This window comes from Stegostoma tigrinum, chromosome 4 (assembly GCF_030684315.1).
Source record: "Stegostoma tigrinum isolate sSteTig4 chromosome 4, sSteTig4.hap1, whole genome shotgun sequence".
Taxonomy (NCBI): domain Eukaryota; kingdom Metazoa; phylum Chordata; class Chondrichthyes; order Orectolobiformes; family Stegostomatidae; genus Stegostoma; species Stegostoma tigrinum.
This window is the reverse complement of record NC_081357.1, coordinates 21781170-21798146: the sequence shown is the minus strand read 5'-3', so window position 1 is coordinate 21798146 and position 16977 is coordinate 21781170. Positions and strand designations below refer to the sequence as shown.

The 16977-nt window shown below is 46.2% G+C and overlaps 1 protein-coding gene across 1 annotated transcript in view; it reads right to left on the bottom strand.

Moving 5' to 3' along the window:
• Window positions 1-7828, bottom strand: part of LOC125452808 (myelin and lymphocyte protein-like) — a 33163-nt gene extending 25335 nt beyond the window's left edge. The window contains exons 1-2 of the mRNA XM_059645726.1: window positions 7744-7828; window positions 6571-6731 (exon numbers count right to left, since the gene is read on the bottom strand). Coding sequence (XP_059501709.1) covers window positions 6571-6627 — 57 coding nt within the window. The 5' untranslated portion in view covers window positions 6628-6731; window positions 7744-7828. The remainder of the gene's footprint in view (window positions 1-6570; window positions 6732-7743) is intronic.
• Between the last annotated feature and the right edge of the window lie 9149 nt (window positions 7829-16977).

Here is a 16977-nt window from a genome sequence, read left to right as displayed (position 1 = left end):
ATATATACGGTGACACAAGATGGGCTTGTTGTTGAGTCAAATTCCTGGAATTCCTTTCCTAATGGCACCAGGGGCCACCCTACAGCACATGGACTATAGCAGTTCACGAAGGCAGTTCACCACCACATTCCCAAGGGCAGCTAAGGACAGGCAATAAATGCTGACCCAGCCAGCAATGGCCATATCCCACAAATTAATTTAAAAACTGTTACTTACTCATCATCAACAACACCCAACCCTGCAAACTCTACAACCTAGAAAACCAAGGGGAACAGGCACATTGGAACATCAGCTTCCATCAAGAGATAACAAGGTGTAGAGCTGGATCAACACAGCAAGCCAAGCAGCATCAGAGGAGCAGGAAAGCTGACGTTTCGGGTCTGGACCCTTCTTCAGAAATCATTAAGCTCCCATTAAGATCCTCTCCAAGTCACATACCGTCCTCACTTTGAATCCTAGTGACTTTCTTTCTTCATCTCTGAGTCAGAATTCTGGTGATCCACTCCAATACATATGGGTTATATATACATACAGAACATCTGGAGTACCTGCACTGCAGGAGCTGTACTGGTGCAAAGGCAGCTCATCTATCGCTTTCTCAAGAGTAGTTAGGGTTGGGCAATGAATAGGTGCACCAATGTCCCTGGTTCAATTCTAGCCTTGGGTGACTGTCTATGTGAAGTTTGCACATTCTCCCATGTTTGTGCAGGTTTCCACCAGGTGCTCCAGTTTCTTCCCATAGACCAAAAATGTGCAGGTTAGGTGAATTGGCTATGCTAAATTGTCCCATAATGTCCATGGATGTGCAGGCTAGGTGGGTTAACAACGGTAAATCAGGGGTTATGGGGATAGGGTGTGATGCTTTTCATAGGGCTGGTGCAGACTCAGTGGGCTGAATGGCCTCTGTGGCACTGTTGGGATTCTATGATAAATACTAACCTTGCCAGCGACATTAACATCCAACAAAAGAATACATACATTTGTGCTCTTGTAGAAGTGAAATTAGATGTTGCATTCAATTCTGCACTTAGGATTATTCCCAGGAAAAACATTGTCCATCAATAAGGTACATAAGTGGTTCTGAGGTTGTCCCACTGGACAGTTAACTCTCAGAGATCAGACTGATCTTGCTCCCAGTTAGCTGAGCATATAGGGGTGGCAGTCCAGCCAGAGTTACACCCCAAAGGAGACAAATCGCAACCAGGCTTCCAGCTTCTAATCAGGACTAACCAGTGACCCTCTGCTATGCTCATGTAGATGTCAGAGGGAGGATGTGATTTCACTGCTGTGACCTCCCCAACAGGATCACTAACTTCATAATCTTCCTGGAGCAATTAATACAGTCAGAACTGGCATGGAAAGAAATCAATTTTAACTTCAAATGGTGACATTGATCTTGTATAAAACACTTTTTAGACCTCTGCTGTAATATTGTGTACAGTTATGGGAACCACTTTATGCGTAAGGTGTGCATGCATTGGAGGAGAAACAATTTACAAGAATGGGTTGCAGGGATGAAAAACCTCAGATTTGAGGATAGATCAAAGAAGTTGGGACTGTTCTCCTTGGAGAAAAGAAAGCTGAGAGGAAATTTGATAGAGGTTTTCAAAATCATGAACAGGCCGGAAGGAGCAGGTAGCTAGAAATTGTTTCCGCCTGCAAAAGAAACAAGAACGAGAGGGCACAGTTCTAAAGTGATCTGCAAGAGAAGCGAGCATGATGTGAGAAAAAAACTTTTTCACACAGTGATTAATTGGGGAATGGAATGCTCTGCCTGAAAATGAGGTGGAGGCAGGTACAACTGAGGAACTCAAGAGGGCATCAGATGGTTATTTATAGGACCATAAGATCCTAAGATATTGGAGCAGAATTAGGCCATTCAATCCATGAAGCTGTTTATTGATAGCTGGTACCTTGGATAGAAATAACGTGCAAGGATCTGGGGAAAAATGAACAACAGCAGAAAAGGTGTAAAGTGATTAAGTAAAATTCCTATATCCCTAATTAAATGAAGGTGTTATTAGTGTAGATGTAAACTGTCCAATGCAAATACTTAGAATAATGTAGGGAAGAGTGGGATACAGACTTGTGCATCTACTTATATCCCAAAGAAATAATTACTTAAATCTGAGTTTTAAAAAGAAATTGCAAGAAGTTCACCCGAAGGTTGCAGGAACAGCAACTCATATTCCACTTGGGAACCCTGCAGCCCAATGGTATCAATGTGGACTTCACCAGCTTCAAAATCTCCCCTTCCCCCACCGCATCCCAAAACCAGCCCAGTTCATCCCCTCCCCCCACTGCACCACACAACCAGCCCAGCTCTTCCCCTCCACCCACTGCATCCCAAAACCAGTCCAACCTGTCTCTGCCTCCCTAACCTGTTCTTCCTCTCACCCATCCCTTCCTCCCACCCCAAGCCGCACCCCCATCTCCTACCTACTAACCTCATCCCACCTCCTTGACCTGTCCGTCTTCCCTGGACTGACCTATCCCCTCCCTACCTCCCCAACTATCTTCTTTTCTCTCCATCTTCGGTCCGCCTCCCCCTCTCTCTCTATTTATTCCAGAACCCTCACCCCATCCCCCTCTCTGATGAAGGGTCTAGGCCCGAAACGTCAGCTTTTGTGCTCCTGAGATGCTGCTGGGCCTGCTGTGCTCATCCAGCCTCACATTTTATTATCTTGGATTCTCCAGCATCTGCAGTTCCCATTATCTCTGATACATTTTTAACCCCACTGCGAAGCCTCTTCCAGGAATGCCTAACCTGAAGAAGTTACCCTCCGGACCAACCTCAGGGAATCTCTCTCCCACTGCAACTCTCTTGTAATCTCTTCGGCCTTGAAACTGCTCGACTGTGTCCTGAAGCAAACCGGGTACCACAGCCACATCACCTTCCTCAGCACCTGCCTACGGGACCGGATCATCCCCAATGGACTGCAGTCTACATTCAAGCCTTCCCAATTTGGCCCCAACCGTGACCACCTCTACACCCAGAGCATTCAGACCCTTCAGAAGCATTTCTCCCTGCGAGTCCTGAAACAGACACTCGCAGCCATGTGCCGGCATCTCCAGGCACTGCAATCCAGCCTGCCCCAGCTCAGAGCCTCCCTCTCCCAGACCTGCAAAGGACCTCAGCTGTTTTTTATCCTCCGCAGGATCCACAGACTGAACACCCAGTTTCACTCAGCTTTACTGGACACCAAAAATCGTAAGTACAACCAACTCACTGGCCCCTGCCACCCACAAGAGGATTCTTGCCCCTCCCCCACCATGCACCCGCCGCCATTGACCATGAGGACACGGCCAGAGACCCCCACCGATGACGTCACTTCCGCCTCCGCTGGCCACACCACTTCCGGGACCGCTGCTGCAGTCACCGCCTCCACTTCCAGTCACAACACCTCACACACCACCCTCACCGCAGATGCTGCCGCCCACCCCATCCTCCAACCGCCGACGGAACCCCGCCCACGGTCGACGCCGACGGAACCCCGCCCACGGCCAACGCCGACGTAACCCCACCCACGGCCGACGCTGACATAACCCCGCCCACGGCCCACGACCTCATCGCTCCGCCCACAACCTCCACAGCCAGCAACCCCAGAGAAGACAGCCACACGGAACCCTGCTGCATCTTCGCCTTCCCCCCAGACCTTCCACTGACTGAGGACGAACGGTAAGGGGCTCACATTTGTCCCCCTACAACCACACATCAACGAATACCAGTCACGATTGGACATAGAACAGTTTTTCCGCCGACTTCGCCTCCACGCCTACTTCTTCAACCGGGAACCTAACCCTCCTTCCACTGACCCCTTCACCCGCTTCCAACACAAGTCCTCCTCCTGGACACCACCCCCAGGCCTCCTACCCTCCCTTGACCTCTTCATCTCTAACTGCCGTCGAGACATTAACCCGCCTCAACCTCTCCACCCCTCTCACCCACTCCAACCTCTCCCCTGCAGAACAGGCAGCCCTCCACTCCCTCCGCTCCAACCCCAACCTCACCATCAAACCCGCAGACAAGGGTGGCACAGTGGTAGTATGGCGCACTGACCTCTACATCGCCGAGGCCAGACGCCAACTCTCCGACACCACCTCCTACCGCCCCCTCGATCATGACCCCACACCCGAGCACCAAACCATCATCTCCAACACCATTCATGACTTCATCACCTCAGGGAACCTCCCACCGACAGCCTCCAACCTCATTGTTCCCCAACCCCGCACGGCCCGTTTCTATCTCCTTCCCAAAATCCACAAACCTGCCTGCCCTGGTCGACCCATCGTCTCAGCCTGCTCCTGCCCCACCAAACTCATCTCCACCTATCTGGACTCCATTTTCTCCTCTTTGGTCCAGGAACTCCCTACCTACGTCCGTGACACCACCCACGCCCTCCACCTCCTCCAGGACTTCCAATTCCCTGTCCCCCAACACCTCATTTTCACCATGGACATCCAGTCCCTATACACCTGCATTCCGCATGCAGGTGGCCTCAAGGCCCTGCGCTTCTTCCTGTCCCCCAGGCCCGACCAGACCCCCTCCACCGACACCCTCATCCGCCTAGCCGAACTCGTCCTCACCCTCAACAACTTCTCTTTTGACTCCTCCCACTTCCTACAGACTAAGGGGGTGGCCATGGGCACCCGCATGGGCCCAAGCTATGCCTGCCTCTTTGTAGGTTACGTGGAACAGTCCCTCTTCCGCACCTACACAGGCCCCAAACCCCACCTCTTCCTACGGTACATTGATGACTGTATCGGCGCCGCCTCTTGCTCCCCAGAGGAGCTTGAACAGTTCATCCACTTCACCAACACCTTCCACCCCAACCTTCAGTTCACCTGGGCCATCTCCAGCACATCCCTCACCTTCCTGGATCTCTCAGTCTCCATCTCAGGCAACCATCTTGTAACTGATGTCCATTTCAAGCCAACCGACTCCCACAGCTACCTAGAATACACCTCCTCCCACCCACCCTCCTGCAAAAATTCCATCCCCTATTCCCAATTCCTCCGCCTCCGCCGCATCTGCTCCCACGATGAGGCATTCTACTCCCGCACATCCCAGATGTCCAAGTTCTTCAAGGACCGCAACTTTCCCCCCACGGTGATCGAGAACGCCCTTGACCGCATCTCCCGCATTTCCCGCAACACATCCCTCACACTCCGCCCCCGCCACAACCGCCCAAAGAGGATTCCCCTCATTCTCAAACACCACCCTACCAACCTACAGATACAACGCATCATCCTCCGACACTTCCGCCATCTACAATCCGACCCCACCACCCAAGACATTTTTGCATCCCTACCCCTGTCTGCTTTCCGGAGAGACCACTCTCTCCGTGACTCCCTTGTTCGCTCCACACTGCCCTCCAACCCCACCACACCCGGCACCTTCCCCTGCAACCGCAGGAAATGCTACACTTGGCCCCACACCTCCTCCCTCACCCCCATCCCAGGCCCCAAGATGACTTTCCACATTGAGCAGAGGTTCACCTGCACATCTGCCAATGTGGTATACTGCATCCACTGTACCCGGTGTGGCTTCCTCTACATTGGGGAAACCAAGCGGAGGCTTGGGGATCGCTTTGCAGAACACCTCCGCTCGGTTCGCAATAAACACTGCACCTCCCAGTCGCGAACATTTCCACTCCCCCTCCCATTCTTTAGATGACATGTCCATCATGGGCCTCCTGCAGTGCCACAATGATGCCACCCGAAGGTTGCAGGAACAGCAACTCATATTCTGCTTGGGAACCCTGCAGCCCAATGGTATCAATGTGGACTTCACCAGTTTCAAAATCTCCCCTTCCCCCACCGCATCCCAAAACCAGCCCAGTTCGTCCCCTCCCCCCACTGCACCACACAACCAGCCCAGCTCTTCCCCTCCACCCACTGCATCCCAAAATCAGTCCAACCTGTCTCTGCCTCCCTGACCTGTTCTTCCTCTCACCCATCCCTTCCGCCCACCCCAAGCCGCACCCCCATCTCCTACCTACTAACTTCATCCCACCTTCTTGACGTGTCTGTCTTCCCTGGACTGACCTATCCCCTCCCTACCTCCCCACCTATACTCTCTCCACCTATCTTCTTTTCTCTCCATCTTCGGTCCACCTCCCCCTCTCTCCCTATTTATTCCAGAACCCTCTCCCCATCCCCGTCTCTGATGAAGGGTCTAGGCCCGAAACGTCAGCTTTTGTGCTCCTGAGATGCTGCTTGGCCTGCTGTGTTCATCCAGCTTCACATTTTATTATCCAACATTATATTTTGTTGTTTTCTGGTACTAATTTCCCAGTCTCATCTTCTAAGAGACCAATGTTATATTCGCTTCTCTTCCTACCTTGCAGAGGTTTTTGCTGTTTCCATCATTTTTGTTAATTTGTTAATTTTCTCTCATCCTCCAACTTTTATTTTAGTCATCATTTTCAGTTTTTAAAACCTTTCTGGGTCCCTCTGCTCAGTAACACTCCCCAGGGCCCTACCATTAACAGGAGAAGTCCTTCCCTGATTTACTTTACCAAAATGCAACACCTCAGTGGGAAGATTGTAAAAAGGCCGGAGACATACCACTGCAATCCATGCAGATGAACTGTTCTGAACTCCAGCCATGTACAGGATGACCATTAATGTAGTTAGCAGAAAACCGAAACAAATATCACCCAGCCTTGATCAGCTGCAAATTCGACTCGAGCAGAAGCCACAAGGATCCAAACCAGGCCACCAAATACCTAGAAAGACAAACACAAAGAATGCATCAGAGTTAGACATAATTGATTGGTCCCAATTGTTGTTCTGGTACTGGACAATCTTATTTACTCATGATCTGATATTTCCTCGCAGGCCACTTTCAGACAACTAAGAGGCTCTGAAATATTAACAGCACCCTGCAGCATCCATCATTACCAGTAACTGCAGTGGTCCATATTCACCTTGTCAAGAACAGAGGTCTGCATTGAAAGAACTAAGTCCAAAACAGACAATATTTTCATGAATGAGTGGTAATCCCTGAGCTAGACTACCCGCCGACACTTCGAAATCAGTTTGTTTTCAATCAGTTAAAGCGAATTTAAAGAAAAACAAACTAGGTAGAATTTCTTTAAGAAGCCACGTTTTGTCATACCAGATGTGAGCAATTTAAAGCACGTTGGTGGGCACTTGTCGTTCTACAGAGGGACAAGTAGAATCTATTCCTTCATGGGATGTGGTTGTTGCTGGCTGGGTGTGTAAATGGAACGCTGGTCTCTAAAGTAAGGAAGGCAAAAGTAGAGAAGATTTACTGCGGCCATACAAGTCTTTGGTGAGACCATATCTTCAATTCTGTCCTATTTTGGTCTCCTGATTTGAAATAAAGTTGTAAATTCATTAGAAACAGTTTACAGAAAGTTCAATCAATTCATTCCAGCACTTGTCTAATGAAGAAAGGTTGAACGTAGACTGTAACCAGTGTTGTTTATAGGAGTGGAAGGTGAAACATATTAAATCCGAAAGGGGCCTTTTTTTAGGCCGGATGCTGAAAGATTGTTTCATCCACAGGGAAAATAGGAAAGTTTCAGAAAACTGATCTCCCTTTTAGCTTCGGGATTAAGAGAATTTCAGAAGGCCATTAGTCTGCGGAGTTCTGAAAGATGGTCGTTGAATAAATTCAAGGGTGGGTATAGATTTTTCAGAGGTGAGTCAAGGACTATGGAAAGTAATCAGTAAAATTAAGTTGATATCACAATGGGATCAGAATGATCTTACCGAATGGCAGAGTAATCTCAAAGTGCCAAATGACCTCAGTCCTCCATTCCTAGAACATGATTCATAGTGCAATAGTCCATCTGGGGTTGGTACACTGAAAGTGGGCTGGATTTTGATACAATGACAATGAAGGAATGGCTATTTATATCTGAGGCAAGATGGTAAGACAGGAGAATGTGGGAGTGGTGCTGTTACCATATTCCATTCAGCATTGGTTATGCTATTGACTGTCAAGGGCAAATGATTAATACTTTTTTTATTGCAGTTGCCTGGCCTTCTATGGTGTGAATATTATTTGCCACCTCTCAACCCAAACCTGGACCTTCATGCAGGTCTTGTTGTACTTGGAAATGAACAGCTTCAGCGTCTGAGGAATTGCAGATGGCACCGAAAGCTACGCAATCATCAGTGAAAATCCCCGTTTTTGGCCTTATGAAGCCGATTGCTAAACAACTGCACCTCCCAGTCGCGAACCATTTCAACTCCCCCTCCCATTCCTTAGATGACATGTCCATCATGGGCCTCCTGCAGTGCCACAATGATGCCACCCGAAGGTTGCAGGAACAGCAACTCATATTCCGCTTGGGAACCCTGCAGCCTAATGGTATCAATGTGGATTTCACAAGCTTCAAAATCTCCCCTTCCCCCACTGCATCCCAAAACCAGCCCAGCTCGTCCCCTCCCCCCACTGCATCCGAAAACCAGCCCAGCTCGTCCCCACGTCCCTAACCTGTTCTTCCTCTCACCTATCCGTTCCTCCCACCTCAAGCCACATCTCCATTTCCTACCTACTAACCTCATCCCACCCCCTTGACCTGTCCCTCCTCCCCGGACTGACCTATCCCCTCCCTACCTCCCCACCTATACTCTCCTCTCCACCTATCTTCACCCCTTTCTATCTTCAGTCCGCCTCCCCCTCTCTCCCTATTTATTTCAGAACCCTCTCCTCATCTCCCTTTTCTGATGAAGGGTCCAGGCCCAAAATGTCAGCTTTTGTGCTCCTGAGATGCTGCTTGGCCTGCTGTGTTATCCAACTCCACACTTTGTTATCTCGGATTATCCAGCATCTGCAGTTCCCATTATCTCTGATATGGATACTACCTTGGGGAACTCCTGCAGCAATGTTCTGGTGTACAGGAGATTGGACCCTAATGCTATAACCATCTTCCTATGTGCTAGGTGTGATTTCAACCAGTGCAAAGCTTTGTCTCCCTGCCCGCTCCCCCAAATTCCTATTGGCTCCAGTTTTACATCGGGTTCGTTTAACAATTGGTCAAATAGTGCTTTGATCCTAAGTGAATCATTTTTTCATCCCCTCTGTAAATCAGTTATTTTGTCTGTATTGGAGCATAGTGGCCATGGCAAGCCCCTACTGAATATCAATGAATATCTTGTTGGTGAGTAAGGGTTCTTTGATATTCTATCAGTGACACCTTCTATCAGGTGGCTGAAGGGTGAGAGTAGATCAAAGTAGCAATAATTAGTCTGACTGGACTTGTTCTGCTTTCTGCGGCAATGTTCTGTTTTTAATGCCCACTCCATTTGAGTACAAAAGTCAGAAAACTGACATTCCTGTGAGGTTCTGAGCAACACTGAAGGGAAACTGTGTCATCAGAGGTACCATCTTTCAGATAAAGAAGTTTAAACCAATGCCCCATGGATTCATTACCCCGATTGATGTAACAGATCACTTGACACTTCTTCAAAGAAGCTCATTCGAGTTATGTCTGAAATATGGATCAATATTCACTCCACAATCAAAAGTCACAAAAATACATAGTCTGGTTGTTATCAAATTTCTTTTGTTGGGAGTTTGCAGTTTGCATGTTGACTGCCATGTTTTCTGCATCACAGCGCTGTCAAATCTTATTACTTTGGTAAGTGTTTTGACATATCCAATGCTTGTAACAAGTCGTAAACAAATTCATTCATGCAAGACACTAGCATCAAATGACCAACAAGACAGAAGCTAACTGCTATTCCTTGACATTCAGTGAGATTACCATCACTGAATTCTCCACTATCATAATTGTGGAGGTTACTATTGACCAGATATAGCACTAAAAGACCCACACAAATAATGCAGCTTCAGCAGATCAGAGGTCGGAAACCCTATGGTGAGTAACTCTTCTGTCTGTCCAAAGTCTGTCCAACATCTACAAGGCACAAGTCAGAAGTGTGATGAAATACTCGAATCAGTCTGCCTGCCACAGATTGAATATCAGTAATGGTGGGATAAGTCCATCACGTACATTAATTGAATGGATTTAATCAGGACTAAGGCAGGAATGTGTTGGCGTCCCTCCCTTACGCCTTCCAATCCTGTTAAATGTCTTCCTGCCTCATGAAAGGACATTAATCTCTTTTCTCTGTCATTACTACAAGCTTGTCATATCTCTAAGGCACAGGAGCAGAAAGATGCCTTTCAACTCATTAAATCTGTGCTGCTGTTCAAAGAGATCATGACTGATCTGATCATCCTCAACTCCACCTTCTTGCCTTTCCTCCATAACCCTTGATTCCCTTCCTGATTAAACATCTAAATCTACCTTTCTCTGAAGGTACAGAATGTACTGCTCCATGGTTGGCACCAGGTGACATATAAACACTCCTGCTGTTTTCTTAAAGTGCTATCTATTTCTTAACTCTACCATAAGGCTTTCCCACTTCTTAACCTCTCATTATATCTTCCTTAATCACTGAAGTGATTTGGTCCTTACTTCCTTAATCTGCTCCCTCACTTCTGCCATTTCCTCTATCTTTCCTGTGGACATAGTATTCTGGTATAGTTTACATTCCAGCTCTGACCATCTTGCAACCATGTCTCGCCATGTTGTGCCAGCAAAGTTCAATTTGAAGTTCACTCTGTTTGTTTCTCATATCTCATACTTTTGTATAAAGAACACTATTTAGTGTTGCACACCCTAACTTATCCTTTCACTGTAACACTTTACCCACATGCTTTTTATTTTCCTCTCCTAATGTAAACATTTGGCATTTTAGTTTTTGGTTTTAGGTATGGTAACCAAAGCACCAATTCTGATTGTAACTCTAGCTAAATCCTTCCGCGCATTTGTATAGACTTCCTTTACCTACTGAGCTCCCTCGTGATTTGCACATTTAAAGTTTTTATGGCCATACGTATATCTTCCACCTGGACCCTGGAGCCAGTTCAGTTCAAGGTGAGTCTGCTCTAATAGTAAAGCTATTTCTTGTCCTAATGCTGATACTGTGGCCCCACAAAATTAAATCTCTTGTTTTATCCATTCATGGAATTTGGGTGTGACTGGCTGAGACTGCATTTATTTCCCATCCCTCATTGTGTTGAATTGTGGGGATTGCTAGGCCATTTCAGAGGGAAGCTAAAAGTCTGGCATCACATGGCAGATTTCCTTCTCTGAGGACAATAGTGAGCTGGATGGGTTTTTATCATGCTCAACAATAGTCGCTATTAGGCTAGCTTTTAATTCCTCGTTTTATCAATTTCAAACTTCACCTTTTGCCATATTATCCTGGGGTTCTGTACTTCAAGTCTGTGAACGTTACCACTCCATCACTGCCTTTCCCACAGCACTCCTTCAGCCATGTGTTCATCTCCATAATCTGCTTATCCCTGTGGCAAATTGCACGTGACTTTGCTAATAATCTGGATATTCGAATTTTTGTGGTGCTGCTCTTTAATCCAGCTCCTGGTATGGTGCAAATGGGATCTCCTGCCTATGGAGGCCATTCCAACATGGATCTCAACAGCTGGAGTATCCCTCTCGCTTTCCAATATCTTTTCCAGACAGTTCCAGCCACATCATATACAATGTGGGACTTTACAAAGGACATTATCTAAACACCGATTCACCCATATTAATATTAGTGCTCCCCTCCTTAGAGTTCCTCCCTCCTTTAGACAGCCTTCTGCCCCAAGGTTATATGGTCATCATTTTGCCTACCCTTCCAACTGTCTTTATTCTTTACAAGCATATTGTACCTATATGGCACCAATTTCTAAAAATCCTTGTTTTCTATGATGTTCCACTCACTCTGTACATTCACTTACAACAACTCCATTGTGAACATGGGCTTCTGTGAAGCACAACCAGCTTCTGGAATAAACTGTCCAGAGACCCTGCCCCCATTCTTACGTGTCAGTATGTCTACAATTTGCAATCCTCCTCACCAACAACATTGTAACTGCCAGGGTGGACTTGGTCACAGGTGGAGGCTTAACACCCCGAAAAGTGCTAGCAGATTGGGCACCCATCATGATCATTCTGGGTTTAACTGGGGTCAATTTGGAAGTGAGCAGGGAAAACCCTTTGGACCCTCATCACCCCCAGGAAGAGAACAAGCACTTGGGATTAGTGATTATTGCTTGCTAATCCTGCACTTGTTGCAGCTTTCACAGGAAAGATTGCACACAGCCATTCTGCCAGATTGCTTTTAAATGGGAGAAATTTTCATCGACAGGGTGTGGGGTGTCACCGCTCCTGCTCCCTGGAATCAGGTGAGAGATCCACCTAATGTATCTATATTTCCAAAGAAAAGCCCACTATCTCTATGATTGGGTCCCTGATCATTTGATACGCACCATTCCACTACAAGCCTGATCTGTTTCATACATTCTACCCAATAGAATTGTGCCAGAGATTGAAACAGAGTTATCCACTAAAGATAATGCCATGACAACTGATCAGAATCTTGGCTTCCTAACGGATGTATTGAGCTTCTGGATAAAACATTTTTTAAAAGCAAGGGAAGCAAAACAGGAATGATTCTGTAACTTCAAAGCAAGGGCATGGCTGACTGCTGCAAAACTCTCCCCCCGTGTGACTGAAATGTCATACTTTGTTGGTGCCAAAGAAACTTCAAAAAGAGAGAGAGAGAGAGAGAGAAAGTTCAAAAGGAAAGGTGCAAGGCAAACTAATTAATTCCCCTTAGCAGAAAACATTTCTTGTGGATAATATTCTAACTCATAGACGAGTCCAAAGGCATTTATTTTGGAATTGTACAAAACAGAGGTTGAAAACCATCTATTAATTCCCCTTGGCAGAAAACATTTCTTGTGGATAATATTCTAACTCATAGACGAGTCCAAAGGCATTTATTTTGGAATTGTACAAAACAGAGGTTGAAAACCATCTGCAGCCATTATTCAATTTCATATTTAGTAATTAATGAGCTTGGTCCTTAACTTGTGAACGCCAGTTACATTGATTGTTTGACTTATTGTCACATTACCAAAGTGCAGTTAAAAGCTTTGTTTATGAGCAGTACAGGAAGATCATAGTAAGCAAAGGATGCACAGATCAAAAAGACTTAGAGGCATGCAGGTTACTTTGCATAGGGTGTGCGTTAGGCAAGATCAGCATTATTTGAGGCTAGAGAGTCCATTTATCAGTCTAATAACAGCCAGAAAGAAGCTTATCCTGAACCTGCTGGTGCGTGTGTTCAGGATTCTGTATCTTCTCCTGACGGAAGAGGTTGTAGGAGGTCATTACTAGGGTGTAATGTGTGTTTGATGGTGTTGAGAGCCTTTCTGCCACAGCAAACTGTGTAAATAGACTCCATGAATAGGAGGTTGGTTCCTGTGATGGTCTGTAGTTTCTTACAATCCTGGGCAGAGCCGTTGCTATACCAGGTTATTGTACACCTGGACAGTGTGCTTTCAGTTGTCACCTGTAGAAGTTGGCGAGGGACCTTATCGACATGCTGAATACCCTGAGCCACCTGAGGAAGAAGAGACACCTTCTTGACTGTTGCATTGACATGGTAAGTCCAGGACAGGTTGTCGGGTATTGTCACTCCGAGGAACTTGACATTCTCTACCCTCTGAACTTCAGTTCCGGTGATGTAGATGGGAACATGTTCCTCTCCTTTCTTTATGAAGTCAATGATCGGTTCTTTAGTTTTGCCGACAATGAAAGAGAGATTGTTCCCACTGCACCACATCTCCCTTACGGACTCACTTCTCATTTCTGGGCTGTGCATCTGCGCATTGTGTTATTATTTTGTCTCACATTCACTAATTAATAGAGTCACATTTTCATTGACTCAAGAAAGCCTGGCTTCATTGGTATCTGTTTAAACATAAACTCATTTGTTCTGGGAGAAAAGCATCTACATGGGATGAGATCTCTCTTTAAATGAACCTTGTGGTGACCAAACGAGGAGGTAGTGGATGAATGAAGAAGGGGAGTCAGTTCTTTGTCCTCACTGAGGAGCTTGGCACCTCGTTTTTTTTTCCTTTATTCATCCACTGGATGAGGGCATCACTGGCGGCCGGGCAGCATTTATTGCCCACCCCTAATTGCCCAGAGGGCAGTTCAGAGTCAACCATATTGCTGTGGGTCTGGAGTCATATGTAGGCCAGACCAGGTAGGATGGCAGTTTCCTTCCCTAAAGGGTATTAGTGAACCGGATGGGTTTTTCCAACAATCGACAATGGATTCACAGTCATCATTAGACTCTTAATTCCAGGTATTTATGGAGTTCAAATTCCACCATGTGCTGTGGCAGAATTCGAACCCGGGCCTCCGGAACATTATCTGGATCTCTGGGTTAACAGACCAGCAATAGTACCACTATGCCATCACCTCCCCCTGGAATGTTGAACTTTGCCCAGGGATTGGTTGAACCAATGTGTTCTCTCAGGATAGTCTCACTGTCCACTAGCTCCCATATGCTGCTGTCCAGAAACACAACTGATTCTGCAATATCCTAGATTGGGTTATTTTTATCTACTTTTTCCTTCCTCACATTAACTTGTACTAAATTTGATGACACTGGGCAAAATCTGTAAATGCCCACTTCAATTTTGGATTCAACCTCAGCTCTTAATATGTCACATTCAGACACGCACAAAGTTCTGACTTTCATTCACCACTAAGTCAGATTCAGTTTCTAAACTAAAAATGATCTCTGCTTTAGCTGCAAACAGTGAATGGGTTAAATGCTCCCCTAAAACAAAGAGGTATGGAATAAAGAACAAAGCGAACTATACTGCTCAGAGAGTAGTACGGTTCTGGAATACATTTCCATCGTTAGTGCTGAACATAGAAACAATATTGAAAGGCCAATTCAACAAGTGGACAGAGGAAAAGGTTTCAAAGACAATTGTAGGCTCATAGTGGAGTATAGACAAGTTGGGCAGATAGCCTGTTCCCTCCCCTAACTTTGTTGTACTTCAAGTTACATTTATGGTAAAAGGTATTTGCCCCTTTTGGGTCTATAAACTGATGTGGTCTTCTTTGTAAATAAAATGCCAAGAGAATTTTGTATCTTGGAAAAATGAAGTGGTGTATTTTTATGGCTGCCAAAGGCAACATTGGTTTTCAGGCAACTCAGAACTGTTCTGAGGAAGGATCACTGGGCCTAGAATGTTAACTCTGATTTTTTTCTTCATGTATGCTGCCAGACCTGCTGAACTTTTCCAGCAGCTTCTGTTTTTATTCCTGATTTACAGCATCCGCAGTTCTTTCAGTTTTTGTTTTGAAAGAGATGATCCAACCCATTAAAAGGACTTCTAAGTTTTGAAATTTTGTTCACTTTGTCTATTTTTTACTGACCCATTATAGCTCTGTCAAGCTGTCTTTCTTTTGTCTCTCTTATTCTTGAATGAGTGTGTGCACATTTGGGGTTCTTTAAGGGGTATAGTTTAACTCACGTAGTAGTCGTATGTATTACAAATCTTTTCTTGCCTTGCCTGTTGTTAAAGTTGGGTTTGTGACAATAAGTAGCTTCTTTTTTGGTTAATGACAAAGCTAGTGTGAATTAGTATTGTCCTGAATAGCAGCCGGTCAAGCAAATTGCTCTCAAATTGAGATTTCATATATTTTTGGGGTGGCTTGGGGAACAGGGGGCATGATTACTGAAACACTCTTCCAGTTAAACTGTGACATTGTTTGCAAATGTTTATTTGTCCCTTTATACTATGCGTGTTGGCATAAGGCCAGCTTGCATGACCAAGGGTTCTGTAAATGGCACAAAGGCAAGTTAAGAACATCATATTTTCACACATTTAATCACCTTCAGAGAAATGCATTGTACATGCATTTACCACTCTTTCCCAATCTTCACCCCTCTCCTTTTCCTGGTCCCATCAATTCCTATTGCTCTGGTGTTCTACAATCAGCATTTTCGAAGTGATCTGTTATTCAAATAACACAGTCAATAATGAGAGCTGGTGGGGTTTTTTAAGTGTAGACTTCATTCACTTTGACCACGCACACATTTCTAACAAGGAGGAATAGCTGGAGATCAGGCCCAGCAATTCTGATTCATTTTCCACTCCTAATTTAAGGATATAAAAACAATTCTGCAACCTTAGAATATTTGGAAGCAAAAGCTTCAGATTTAACAATGTTTTAGAACCAAAGTAACTTCCCAAATAATAAAATGTGAGGCTGGATGAACACAGCAGGCCAAGCAGCATCTCAGGAGCACAAAAGCTGACGTTTCGGCCCTAGACCCTTCATCAGAGAGGGGGATGGGGAAAGGGAACTGGAATAAATAGGGAGAGAGGGGGAGGCAGACCGAAGATGGAGAGTAAAGAAGATAGGTGGAGAGAGTATAGGTGGGGAGGTAGGGAGGGGATAGGTCAGTCCAGGGAAGACGGACAGGTCAAGGAGGTGGGATGAGGTTAGTAGGTAGATGGGGGTGCGGCTTGGGGTGGGAGGAAGGGATGGGTGAGAGGAAGAACCGGTTAGGGAGGCAGAGACAGGTTGGACTGGTTTTGGGATGCAGTGGGTGGGGGGGGAAGAGCTGGGCTGGTTGTGTGGTGCAGTGGGGGGAGGGGATGAACTGGGCTGGTTTAGGGATGCAGTTGGGGAAGGGGAGATTTTGAAACTGGTGAAGTCCACATTGATACCATTAGGCTGCAGGGTTCCCAGGCGGAATATGAGTTGCTGTTCCTGCAACCTTCGGGTGGCATCATTGTGGCACTGCAGGAGGCCCATGATGGACATGTCATCTAAAGAATGGGAGGGGGAGTGGAAATGGTTCGCGACTGGGAGGTGCAGTAGTTTGTTGCGAACTGAGTGGAGGTGTTCTGCAAAGCGGTCCCCAAGCCTCCGCTTGGTTTCCCCAATGTAGAGGAAGCCACACCGGGTACAGTGGATGCAGTATACCACATTGGCAGATGTGCAGGTGAACCTCTGCTTAATGTGGAAAGTCATCTTGGGATAGGGGTGAGGGAGGAGGTGTGGGGGCAAGTGTAGCATTTCCTGCGGTTGCAGGGGAAGG